The 12519-nt window shown below is 40.3% G+C and overlaps 1 protein-coding gene and 1 long non-coding RNA gene across 2 annotated transcripts in view; one reads left to right on the forward strand and one right to left on the reverse strand.

Annotated features, from left to right (window-relative positions):
• LOC118405728 (calcium/calmodulin-dependent 3',5'-cyclic nucleotide phosphodiesterase 1C-like) overlaps positions 1-12519 on the reverse strand; it is a 34806-nt gene that overhangs the window by 6798 nt on the left and 15489 nt on the right. The window contains exons 7-11 of the mRNA XM_035805407.1: positions 3533-3658; positions 2486-2587; positions 1385-1505; positions 619-700; positions 33-169 (exon numbers count right to left, since the gene is read on the reverse strand). Coding sequence (XP_035661300.1) covers positions 33-169; positions 619-700; positions 1385-1505; positions 2486-2587; positions 3533-3658 — 568 coding nt within the window. The remainder of the gene's footprint in view (positions 1-32; positions 170-618; positions 701-1384; positions 1506-2485; positions 2588-3532; positions 3659-12519) is intronic.
• LOC118405729 lies at positions 5482-6757 on the forward strand. The gene is made up of 3 exons (XR_004829932.1): positions 5482-5690; positions 6327-6431; positions 6696-6757. It is a non-coding gene; the product is annotated as an uncharacterized LOC118405729 (long non-coding RNA).

Below are 12519 nucleotides of genomic sequence, written 5' to 3' on the forward strand. Positions count from 1 at the left end.
TTCTTGAGTAACTACTTTTTGGAGTGACGTACCTGGTATATTCTGCTGTCCGACGCCCTCCTCTGCTGCTGTTCTTCAGCAAGCTGCTTGGGGGCGAGCGGCGTGAGGATCTTCTCCAGCATGTCGCCCATCACTTGGAACGTCGGGTCAACTATAAAATCTATAAAACCTGCAGAAATGCGTGACAAGGTCAATGTTAGATGTCTTCTGCCTCCTTGTAGAAAGAGTGCTCGTCTATAAACAGTTTCATTGGGTTTGAAAGTCTCTGAATAACAAAATTCGTTGTCAACAACCAACCGATGTTTCGATGACCATCTGCTACATTCCCCAGGGTTATTTTGGGAGTGCTTCAACATCGTCTTCGTTCATATAGAAGTTTTGGGTGGTCTTGTTCTACTTTAGTTGTATGTAATGACATTGACAATGTGTCATAATGACAATTCCATTTCCGCCAATACACGAAGAAAATACATAAAATACATTAAACATTGTCAGGAAAAGTTTCACCGGTACATATATAAACATGTACACACCTTTCTGAAGCACTACGAAATACTAGAATATAGAACTCTATTGCTAGGTTAGCAGATAACTAGAAGCTAATATAAAGTGTCAAACCTATTTGTGAATCTGCTATCACCGTGGTATTTCTGTCACAGAGCGGTGAGAATGGCAAGCCGAGGGCTTTCTCTTTGTCTCCCTGATAAATAAAATACCAAAATAATGGAACCATGAGCACAAAACTTTAATAAACAATAGTTCATGTTTCGTATACCTACGAAAAGTATTCAGAGTTTTTCGTATGCCTTATTTCATAATTGTAGTTCATTAATTGTGCAAAAGGTTTTTATGAACATTACATGTTTTCGTTGGTCACTCCTCTCATTTTACGTTGAACGTAGATGGAAAATATATACAATGTTACTACGAAGACGCAAACAGACAGACCAAAAACAACACCTCCCCGTGAATTAGTATGCTCGTCCATTGACCCTATGACCTGGAAGGTCTGTACCTGTTAGGTTGATAAATGACTATTTCTAATACCTCTGAACTATGAACTCTCGCAACTCTGTAATCCAAGGTTGCTAAATAACTAGTTCTACCAACTCTACCAATAGTAAACTATACTTTGTCATTCAAGGTTGATAGATGACTAGTTCTACCAATTTTGAACTCTATTTCCTGTCACTCCTAAAAAGCTTCCTACCTGTCTGAAGAATTCCTCCATGACTTGCTCTGAACTCTACTTCATTTCACTCTCGCAAGTTTGTCATCTCATGTTGATAAATGCTTAGTTCTGCACACTCTAAACTCTACTTCCGCCCCTCCCATAAATGAATGTTTTTAGCAACTCTGAACTGTACTTCCTGTCACCTCCTACCTGTCTGAAGAATTCCTCCATGAGCTGCTCCGTCCACCTGGCGTGCAGGTGCCAGGGCTTGGCAGGGTGGCCGATGTCAGCCGTGTGGAGAAGCAGCGACAGCGCTTTGGACTTGTCAATACTGAGTGGGAAAGCAAGTAAAAGGATCTTTTTTCAATTACCACCACTCCTTACTTAGAAAAAAGATAAAGAAGCAAACCATTTTGATGGACAGTTTTCACCGCAATCTTCAGTGGGGACGGCCCCTATTTCGGGCCCTGGGTTCATTTTAAGTCGGGCTTAGAATAATTCCGGGACCCGGTAACAAATAGAGACCGGGGTACACCGATGAGTATCCTGAAGTCTACCGAGCAAAATTTATGACCTCGGAGCCCGGCCAGGGCTACAAAAGCTTGTTCAATTGGGGCCGTAGTCTTTAAAGAACGGGCCCGGCCGGGATATTTGTGGATACGAAGAATAAAAGTATCACGGAAGGTATGTTATTCTCACGACTAATCTTATCACATTCTGTGTGTTTTGTTGTCTCTTCTATTGCACTTTTCGTTCCCGAAAGCTGCTCGGTCGCATCCTCCTACGCACGGTCCCCAACGTCTAGCTAACTGCCTATTGGGGCCCTGCTGTCTGGTGGCCCACCAGCAGTTACTGTGAGCGTCGCCACAAACCAGCTGTCAGCCAATCAGAGAATAGGCCTTTCTTGGGCTTTCTGTTTACGAAGGCCATCTCGCAGAGGCCGCTGGGAAGCGATCAGCCAATCATGTTACGTCTTCCTACGCACGATCCCCAACGGCTGACTGCCCATATAAGGGTAAGCTCATTAATATTTATAAGCAGGGCAGTCAGTAACTGATCTGAGTGCACCAGACAGCAGAGGTGACCACAAGGAGTTTCGACCCGACTGTGGTCCCTCTGCGTAGGAGAATGCCAGGTCGGGCCCCGCTTTGGAAATGTGACGTAGGCCTTACAGTTACCGGCTTACCTTTCAAGTCAGGACAAAAGGCTCTTGTTTGTGGAAACGAAGAATAAAAATTGTCTATCACGGTCCCGGTTTGAATATGTGACGCAGACCTAACGAGGCTCGTCCACTTACAAGTACTCGCTTACCTTTCAGGACAGGACAAAAGGCTCTTGATCTGTTTGACCTGCTGAAAGTGGAAGGACATGTCCGTGGCCAGCACCATGTCTATCGTCAGCGTCCGCAGAGTCCTGGAACACAAGGTTTGTTTGTTTGTTTGTTTGTTTGTTTGTTTATTTGTTTGTTTGTTTGTTTGTTTGTTTGTTTACTCGGGGGGATATTTCCTACTGGCGCCTCTCAATGTGCCATGTTAGCGTCTGTAGAGTCCTGCAACACAAGGTTTGTTTGTTTGTTTATTTGTTTGTTTATTTATTTACTCAGGGGGATATTGCGTACTGGCGCCTTCGATGTGCCATGTTAGCGTCCATATAGTCCTGCAACTCAATGCTTGTTTGTTTATTTGTTTGTTTATTTATTTATTTTTTGTTTACTCAGGGGGATATTGCGTACTGGCGCTTCTCAATGTGCCATGTTAGCGACCTCAGTCCTGCAACATAAGGTTTGTTTCTTTGCGCTTTTAAAGGTGCCCTGGAGGGACAACCCCAAATATATATATATATATATATATATATATATATATATATATATATATATATATATATATATATATCAGCATCAAAGAAAATCAATAAAAAAATGCAAGCACAGCACAGCACAAGCACAGCAACCCTCGTAGAGGAAATCTATATTTCTGTTGCCGGATCCTCTCAGAACATTTAATTTCTGTAAAATAATATAATACAAGTTATTATTATTGATGCAAAACCAAAGTAACTTAGGAATAACGAATACTTAAGGTTATGTCTGTCATCTTCTTCAGGGCAATGATGGCTGATTCTACTTCGCAATGCAGCTAGGCGGCGCTTTTGTGTTAGGGATGCGGTCCCAAAGGTAAAGTATTTACGGATTTAGTATAACATTACTTGTTTGTTTAACATTTGCCTTTTACCTGCCTACTTATTAAATTCCTTGCCCTGTAGGTCGTTGGGGACAAGACAGACATGAAGATCGATCGTAAGAGCTGTCTGCAGGTTCGTCTTTTACTTTCTTGCCTTTTACGCTGTATAAGGACTCACCGGAAGTCGTCGTTTGAAAGGTTTCCCAGAATGTTGAGGCTGTCGTCCTCCATGAGCCTGAAGGCCGTGCTGATGTGGTGGTTCTCCAGAACGGCGCGGTCATTGTACAGCAGCGCCATCGGCGACCTTGGGTGGAACAGCAACATAATGCTTAGGCCATGTTGACACAAGACAAGAAGATAGATACATACACAGCAAGACGATGAGTAGAATTAGCTGGGATGTATGAAGATAAGGTTGATGTAATGTGGTTGACGGCATCTGAATGGAATAACCTGATGATCGTGTTATTTCAGAGTTGGCCATGCGCTGTACAGATGCATATGTTAATTTTCTTATCCTAGCTTTAAAAGTGTCTACCCCATCTGAGGCATTTGGCTAGCACTGGCCCATGATTCATTCGTGCTGATGTGGTGGTTCTCCAGAACGGCGCGGTCATTGTACAGCAGCGCCATCGGCGACCTTTGGTGGAACAGCAACATAATGCTTAGAAAAACCCTCCCATCGGTATTAGTCCATGGGCCAGAGGAAAAATCGGTACCTCCGAGGTGGCAAATTCTCCTTGTTATTTTTGAATAGTAGAAGGCCTGTGGCATATATTTTGACGTGATAGCCATTCTGGTATGGTAGCTTTCTACCGGCTATCACCCTACAAACCTATCACCACCTAAATGATCTGGAAATTTCGTGTCTTCAACAAGGGGGAGGGGCAAAAAATTAAACATCAATATTTTTCCACGAAAATTCACAGGCTGGTAGAACCTGCTAAGAGGATCATAAAAATATCAATTGATTTTTGATATTGTGATTCAACACGAAATTATGACTGCCTAAAATCATATTTTTTGGTGATTTTCTGGTGAAAAATATATACTTTACTTTCCAATATCGTTCATTTATTCACATTACCTATGGGGCCTTGCCTAATGAGTTAGACTTACCGTATGTATCCTTCTCTGCATATTAAGCTTTAAATGATCGAAATCCATCAATGAAATCCGGAGATATGAATGTGTGAAGAATGACACATCTGCCAGCTTATAGTGACAATATCGTTGCTAAGGCCGTTGCTAAGGCTGTTGTTAAGGAGGTTTCAGATCGTACTCCACAACAAAACTGATGCAAAGAACTTACTTTTCTGTAGTATTTTATTCTGATTACATCAGTAGAAGTACAAGGAATCATGTTAAAATGTTTAACATGTAACAGATGCAGAAATGTGTTTTTTTTACGTCATTTCTTTCAGAATCGTTAGCAAAACTGTTGCTAAGGCCGTTGCTAAGGGTGTACTCTGTCATGTTTCAAGCCAAAACAGCAGAGAGTCAAGTTCTCTGACGCGTGATTTTGCTCCTGTCATCTTGTAAATCATACTTAACTGTGAAAAATATCATAACTGATTGGAAATGTTAATTTGGGCTCTACATGGGGGTTATAAGGATACCTGAAAAAGAATTACCTTGATTTCACACATTTTTTGCCTTGCCGCCGCAGGCGGCATGGCCTTGTAGCCACTATTTTCTTGGTTGGTTCAATGGTTCCATGGTTCCATGGTTCCATGGTTCAATGGTTCAATGGTTCAATGGTTCAAGCAATGTTAACCCAGCCCTTCCAAAGGCCCTTCCAAAGGCCCTTCCCAGTTGTCTTTCTCGAGGACAAACTTACGGCTTAGGCGACGAACAGTACATACCCGTCAATCTTTATACCTCCCTTTTACGCATTTGATAACAGTTGTGGTCGGTACTGAAAGCCTCTTAACATCTGGTTACATCGAATGAATGAAGCGTTCGTATGGTAATATTTCAAATCCATTGAAGTAAATATATAATCAAGTGAATTATCTCGCATAATAATTTGCATTACCTATTCATAAAAATGAAATAAATGCCTAATTAGACCAATGCATTGCATGTGAATATATAAGTAGGCAATGACGTCATCGAAACGTCTCAAGAACGTTTGACTAGGTATTTCAACGCTACCACGAAAACCCTCTGCCGTACCTGTTTTCCCCGACGATCGCCCCGATTTGGCCGGGCGGCGGCGCCGCGCGATCCAAACGCGCCAAATTTTGGGCCGCGTGCCCCTCAGAAACGGAGGATATGTGACTGAAGCGGCACAAATAGAACCTTTTTTGACGCTATGGATGAAGAATTTCAAGGTAAAATACTTGATACAATTTGTAGTGTTTGGGGGAGGGGGGCATGTTGAAGAAAATGTGCTTTTGAACAATTTTTTCTCAAGTCAATCCCAGCAATATAATTTCTATGCAGTGTTTCTTTATCCATGTTTTAGTCATGAAACTTACATGTATGTAAAATGTTTCTTAGTAATTTTTTTCTTATTAGTTTATTGCTTTCTTTAGCATATTTTACATATGGATCATTGATTGGCCTGTTGTGTACTACTAGTATTTCTTTTCACTTGTTGAACTTGAGGCACCATGGTAACTTGAGGTACCTACAGGGTATGCCCAATTTTTAAGAAAATCTCAATTGTATTTTCAATGTCATCGTTACTGTTGGTGTGAATCATCCCTTGCCTCGTTCCAAGACTAAAATACCATTTTGTATTTTTTTCACTTGTTGAACTTGAGGCACCGTGCCCCCTGATATGGGTCAGCCGGGTAACCTATGCCCAAATTTTTCAAAACACTAATGGCATTTTTGTTAACGTGAAAAATTTGTGCAACCAGAATGTGTATTCTTTGTCAGATTGTGCCAAGGGTTTTTCTGGTGTAGCAGAAATCATAAATATGTACTTACCTGCAATATTATACTCTTGTCTCTACTATCAGCCAGGTTCCTACCGACCAGGCGAGGTTGTCGCAGTTGGTACTGAGATTCAGTCGCAGAAGATGGCTCAGAAACAGTGACACTTACCTCCTTCCATCTTGTTGCAGGTATTTATCTACTTAATCAATGATAATAAGTTAATCTATTCCTTACCCCAACTTGCCTTTCTTTCTTTATTGAATTCTTCATTTCATTATTGGATCATTCTGAATCTTTCGTCACAAGAAAGAAAGAAGCCATAAGAAAGATGATGATGTAGATGAACATCAGACGTGGTACTGGAGTAGGTCGTCATCCCCTCAGATGGAAGAACATTATCACCATGATGGTAGACATGTTAATCATGAAACTCAAATAATTTTGTTTTTCAGGTGGAGTGTAGATTGCACCAAGTACCAGATGTAGCTGATATAAGACTGGAGAGCGGAGCGGAGATATTGAATGGTAGAGGTCAAACATAATGTTGACAAGTTGTGCAGCCAGTGCTATTAGCATTAAGTTTGTTAAAGAATACTGTTGCTACCAGTAACCACAGAAAATGATGAGTAAGCCTGTTGTTTTTGTAAAAAGTAGTTTACATTGCATTATACTATTTATAGTATTGATTAAATAAGGAGAAGTTCATGTACCTGCAAGTACATCAAAGAAATCTGTGTCGATTGTATGTATCCTGAAGACTGAGCCTTTGACCTTGAAAAATGTTGAACTTGTCCTAATAAATTTAGTGTTTACACAATGTCTACCTATTGATATTTTATCTCTTATTAGTACAAACATCTGTCTTCTATATTTTATTACAAATGTATCTAAGTGTAAAGTTGTACTGTTGATACAGTGTAACATCATGGCTCAACATGAAAATAATGCGACATATTCACACACTTACCTTTCACCTTGACCAAGTTGACCTTGTTATAAGGCAATTAATATTGCTGATATTCTATAGATGTGACATTGTTGGTAATATAAGATACCATAATGTTGTGTACATTGCAAAAGTATATGAAGTATGATATTTAATCTTCTACAATGCGACTCAACTGGTGCAAAAAACACCATTGACTGTAACCCAAAATGTGAACTTTTAAACCCAAATTTACTTATTTCTTAAAGAATAAGGTAAGATGACAATTATTGTGTGAAAGGACACCAGTGGGTGCTGCATACATCGACCCTGTGTAAAAGCATAATAAAATGCCATGAATGTTCAGAACTCTGTGGAGTGATTCTATGTAGTACATATTACGGGGAAATAAGATAAAACAAGCTTTGCAGCCTTTACTTACCTTTTCATCACCCCTCAAAAAAGGTATTTTTTTGATTTTCATCGTTTATCGCGCAGCCGGCCATATCTGAGGGTAGGTTTTGGCAACTTTGTGGAGCCATATCTCAGCAACCGTTCAAGCCATTCGCTTCATCTAAAAAGCATTTTACTCCTCTTGGTTAGCTCTTTCAGAAACAGTAAAAACAGTCATTGTATTGTGTTTTTGCCAAGGCACAGCATTTTGCCTTGCCGGGCTTGAAGTGCTGACCTACTTTTTCCTGACGATATCCCTAACACGCGGCAAGGCACAACTTTTTTAAAAAGATTTCTTGTTTACAAATCTTTTGCTCTTTTTCGTCATTTAGTAGATACCTTACTAAAATTCACAGCGTATATCTAGTATGCCGCACACAATGAAAAAGGCTCTGCATGGGGATTACCAGGGCACCACATATGTGACACCGTTTAAAGGGGCATTCCACTCCAAAAGGGGGTGGTGTTTTCCAATAGATAATGTGTCAATGAATAGTATAATCAGTCGAATTTTGTGGAATTCACCTTGGGATGAATTGCGCGATATGTGTTTTGGAAAACAATATGACACTCAGTAAACCCATGCAGACCCTACACATGCATTCCCTATACGCATATTAGACACTTTGTTTATCATGCATATTTTGGAATAAATGAGGATCGCTAAGCACACTGAGAATGCAAATTGCTCATAAGATAGCAAAGAACACATAACAAGGCGAGATTTCTTAGCAATCCTGAAATTAGTTTTGTAACCTCACCTAAAAGTTTTGCATTGTATTCAGCCATAGGATTAATTCAATTAGAGGGTACTTGAGGAGTTTGGTAGAAGACTGAATACTTTTGAGGCACGTGAAGCAACTGGGTACTTTATCATATCATGTGAAGACGTATGCATTTATTACTTCCTAAAATCAATATCTATCGGAAAATAACACTCCCGTGTGAAGTGGAATGCCCCTTTAATACACAGGATACGTAGCTGCAGGACTTTGTCATGCATATTGAAAATTTATCTAGAAACAAGACCACAAAAAAAGGTCAAGAACAAGGCTACTCTGGGATGAACACGTACAAGTATATTGTACTTTTCTTGATCAAGTTCTCTGACACATAATTTTGCTACTCTTATCTTGATAGAATTGTTACAGTCTTTTTCACTTTAATTTGCACATATGAGCACCTTCAAAAATATGATTGTATGAGAAACCAGGCATACTATGCTGAGGTCGGAAGATTGAAGTCGGCCAAATTGAGTAATCCTTTGTGATAGGTAGGTGGAACTATATATACCATATGATAAACCCTTGAGTGTTTCCGTTATTGAGGCCTGGGCCGCCCTAAGAGGCCCTTAAAAATCAAACAATTTATTGCCGAAAATTACTGAAATTACGATGGCTACCCTCATAGATCTAAATTAATATAATAAATGAAGATGTGAAGAAGTTTTGTATTTCCACATAGGAAATGGGATCCTTTCTTTTACAGTCCATCAGGTGAGGATAAAGAGGATTGGATTGGATTTGAGAGGATGTAATAGGGGGTTACCTGATTGACTAAAAGCAGAGTTTTAATCTCTCAGAATTTTAGTCATTTCTAAGGCGTAATACCTCCCATGCTTCCTCTTTACATTGAAGGTAATGCACCTGGTGTATGTATTATTGTTGATGGAAAAAGGAAAATCTACTTAATGAAGAAATATTACTTGTTGTCTTATTGGGCCACACAGAAGACGAGCCAGATCAGGGTATTGGCGGCTTTTGGGGGGTTTTGGACCATGATAAATCGGGTACTGAGAGGAGGTAAGTTATGGAGACTTTTGGTATAGCAGTGAAAACCACACATAAACCATCATGTAAACTTAATATGGTCACAATAATGAGAAGGGCTCTGTATGGACATATAAGATACAGATCTTTGATTTCACAACCCTTGTTTTATTTTCACCCCGTTTCGGTGATCGTCTGTCACAATCCTCAGGGCAATTCTGACTGGTGCACTGTACTGCAGCTATAGTCGTTGCTACTTACAGATGCAAATACATCATTGGAAATCAAGCAAGGACTGTGAAATACAGTAGAAGCCGCTTAATTGCACACCCCATTTGCCAATTAACCGTGTGGTGCAATGATATGCGAAGTTAGCCAGCTGGACCGCATCAGTTCGGGATTTTGGGATTCCGTGCAATTAACAGAAGTGTGCAGTAATACATTGTACGATTAACTGGCTTCTACTGTAGCCTTTATAAAAGTACAAAAGATGTTTATTATCTACGTACAAGATGTTTGAGAAGAAGGGCATGGTCACAAAGGAACACAAGCGTCGACTATATTTACCGATAGTTTTAAATAGTTCTAGCTTAATTGCACCGGAATCCCCCAAATCCCAAACCTTTAAATTTGCAGTCCGGCTGGATAACTTCGCATTATTGCACCATGCGAATAATTGCACAAAATACGCTGGCAAATGGGATGTGCAATTAAGCGGCTTCTGCTGTATCAAGAAATAAATGCAAAAGCTCATGCAAGTAGGTGGGGGAAAAGCAGTGTTCCAACTGCTGCAAAATTGATAGTATCAATGTCGACTCACATAAGACAGTATGTTATGAAAAACATGGAGTCTAAACCATTGAAGGCCTACAGTCATATGGAGGCATAAGGGCTGTAGAATAGCCCAACAGACAAAACAAGCAGGTAATGCAAGACAAAAATAGGAAGATGCCAAATCATATGCATGGAACAATTTCTTGTTTTAACCTGATGAAGACATGCGAGACTGGAAAGCCTTTGGTGTTGGGGTCAGAGAAGTGGTGACCTTTACCACAGTGCCACAGACCTTCCAACATTAGGACAATCGCAACACCGGTCGGTAACACACAAGTCACATCACCTCCTTTCTGACAGGAGACATGCCCATTTTCTTACATTGTATGAAATATCTAATGTATGTATGAACGTTCCCTCTGACCAGTATCTCAGACATGCCCAACGTTAAACTAGAGGAAGTCCGACTTGTGACTTCCACACTTGATTCAAGATGTCAGTTCATTCCGACCAAGGACGTTATGTTCTTGCATGGCAGGCACTGTGAAATATGTATACACTAACATATTGCCTACATTCATCTTGTTGTAATGTTTGAAGACTTCAATTTTTGCGAACTGGCAAAAACCTAAGGCCTCAAATCGTCAAAGCTATTAAAGGCAACTAAAACGTATATCAGACCATTTTCATACGCCCGTTACACACTCGTTCTCATTGAAATGTCGAATATGACATTTTTTTGGTCGAAAAATAAATCGGCTTTATTTTCAGTGAAAACTACGTGGTTGTTTAGGAAAATTCCTCCTTTAACCATAGCCAAAAATGGCAACTTATTATTTTCGGCCCCATTGGTAATGCATTACAGGGCATGTAACAAACGTTACCGGTAACATTTGTTACAACAGTGAACTTTACCCTGTTTTCTTCGAAAGGACTCACCTTATTGACTACATCATTTAGGTATAAGTGGACGTCCCTCAGAGGAACATTTAAAAAGTGGGCAGCTTTTTTACACCAGGTCAAAAAGAAAGCTTAGACAGCATCGAACAATCTATGGTAACGTTTGTTACAGTCATTTCTGTACAACATTTTGTTAAGCGAGGTGGGATACAAATGACAGTCAACAACCCTTTCTTGTTTCTTTAAAAAGCCAGAAAAACTGTACAGCGTCACAAAAACGATCATTTCTAGTCTTATACGTGGATAATATAACCGTGGCAACCATCGTACTCGTGGTGGTAACGTTTGTTACAGAGTCTGGCGACAGGCATGAACCACCTCACACAGCCTCCAAGATCAGTGGCAGTAGTCATATGACGTGATCGGTCAGAAGGCCTGGACAGCTAGCTAGTTTCACCTACCGAACTATCATTCTGGGAACTGAATTGTTACATTTTTGGCTACTATTTGAATTCTTCGTTTCTTCTCAGACAACAGCCATATTTTAGGGGGTGAAATCCCACCCGTGGCTATAATAATATTGTAAGCCATCAACCAATACGAATGTTGTTGTGCATCTTTTGTAAAACATTACAGGGGTTGTGGAAAAGTGAAGGAACCAGTGATGTTGTCTATAATTTGCTCCATATCAAGGCGTAAAGTCAGGCGACAGCATTTCGACATTTAAATGAGAACAAGCCTACAGGCTCAATGACAAAGAAAATTCCCTTAGGCATTGGAGACCATCCTAGTTCTAGGCACATGCACATGTGGAAACTTGTAGGTTGTAAGTTTTGTAAAAAGCGGCAAACGTCTATTCATCCTAAGACGGTTGAAGATGTTCAGAGTTCCCGAACTTGATCTAGTCACCATCTACACTTGCTACGTGCGCCCCATCTGTGAGTATGCTGTCCCTGTTTGGAATCCCGGACTTACCAAAACCCAGTCATTCCGTCTAGAGACCATCCAACGCCGTGCTTGCCGCATCATTCTGGGCAATAAGTACACTCACTACTCAGAAGCCCTCACCCAACTCGGACTACCCACCCTTGAATCCAGGAGGGAACAACTATGCAAGAAGTTCGGACTGAAACTTCTGAAATCGGCTTTCAGAGACTGGCTTCCCCAGTCCCGGGGTGAAGCTAGTGGTCGGCTAACGCGGACTAGCCACAAACTGAACTCTATATACACACGAACTGAGCGCTACCGTAACAGTCCGATACCCTACATTACCACTGTATTGAACAAGGAATTGTGACCGTTAAACACGAATATTTTGTTGTTGATTTTAATGTTGATATATCATATTATATTATGATAGATTTTAAAGATTCCTTGTCAACTTTAACGATCCTTAACCGCAATAATTGTTATGGAAATTTATTACGATGGAGTGCCCTTTACCGTTATACTTTT

Source organism: Branchiostoma floridae, chromosome 18 (assembly GCF_000003815.2).
Source record: "Branchiostoma floridae strain S238N-H82 chromosome 18, Bfl_VNyyK, whole genome shotgun sequence".
Lineage (NCBI taxonomy): Eukaryota > Metazoa > Chordata > Leptocardii > Amphioxiformes > Branchiostomatidae > Branchiostoma > Branchiostoma floridae.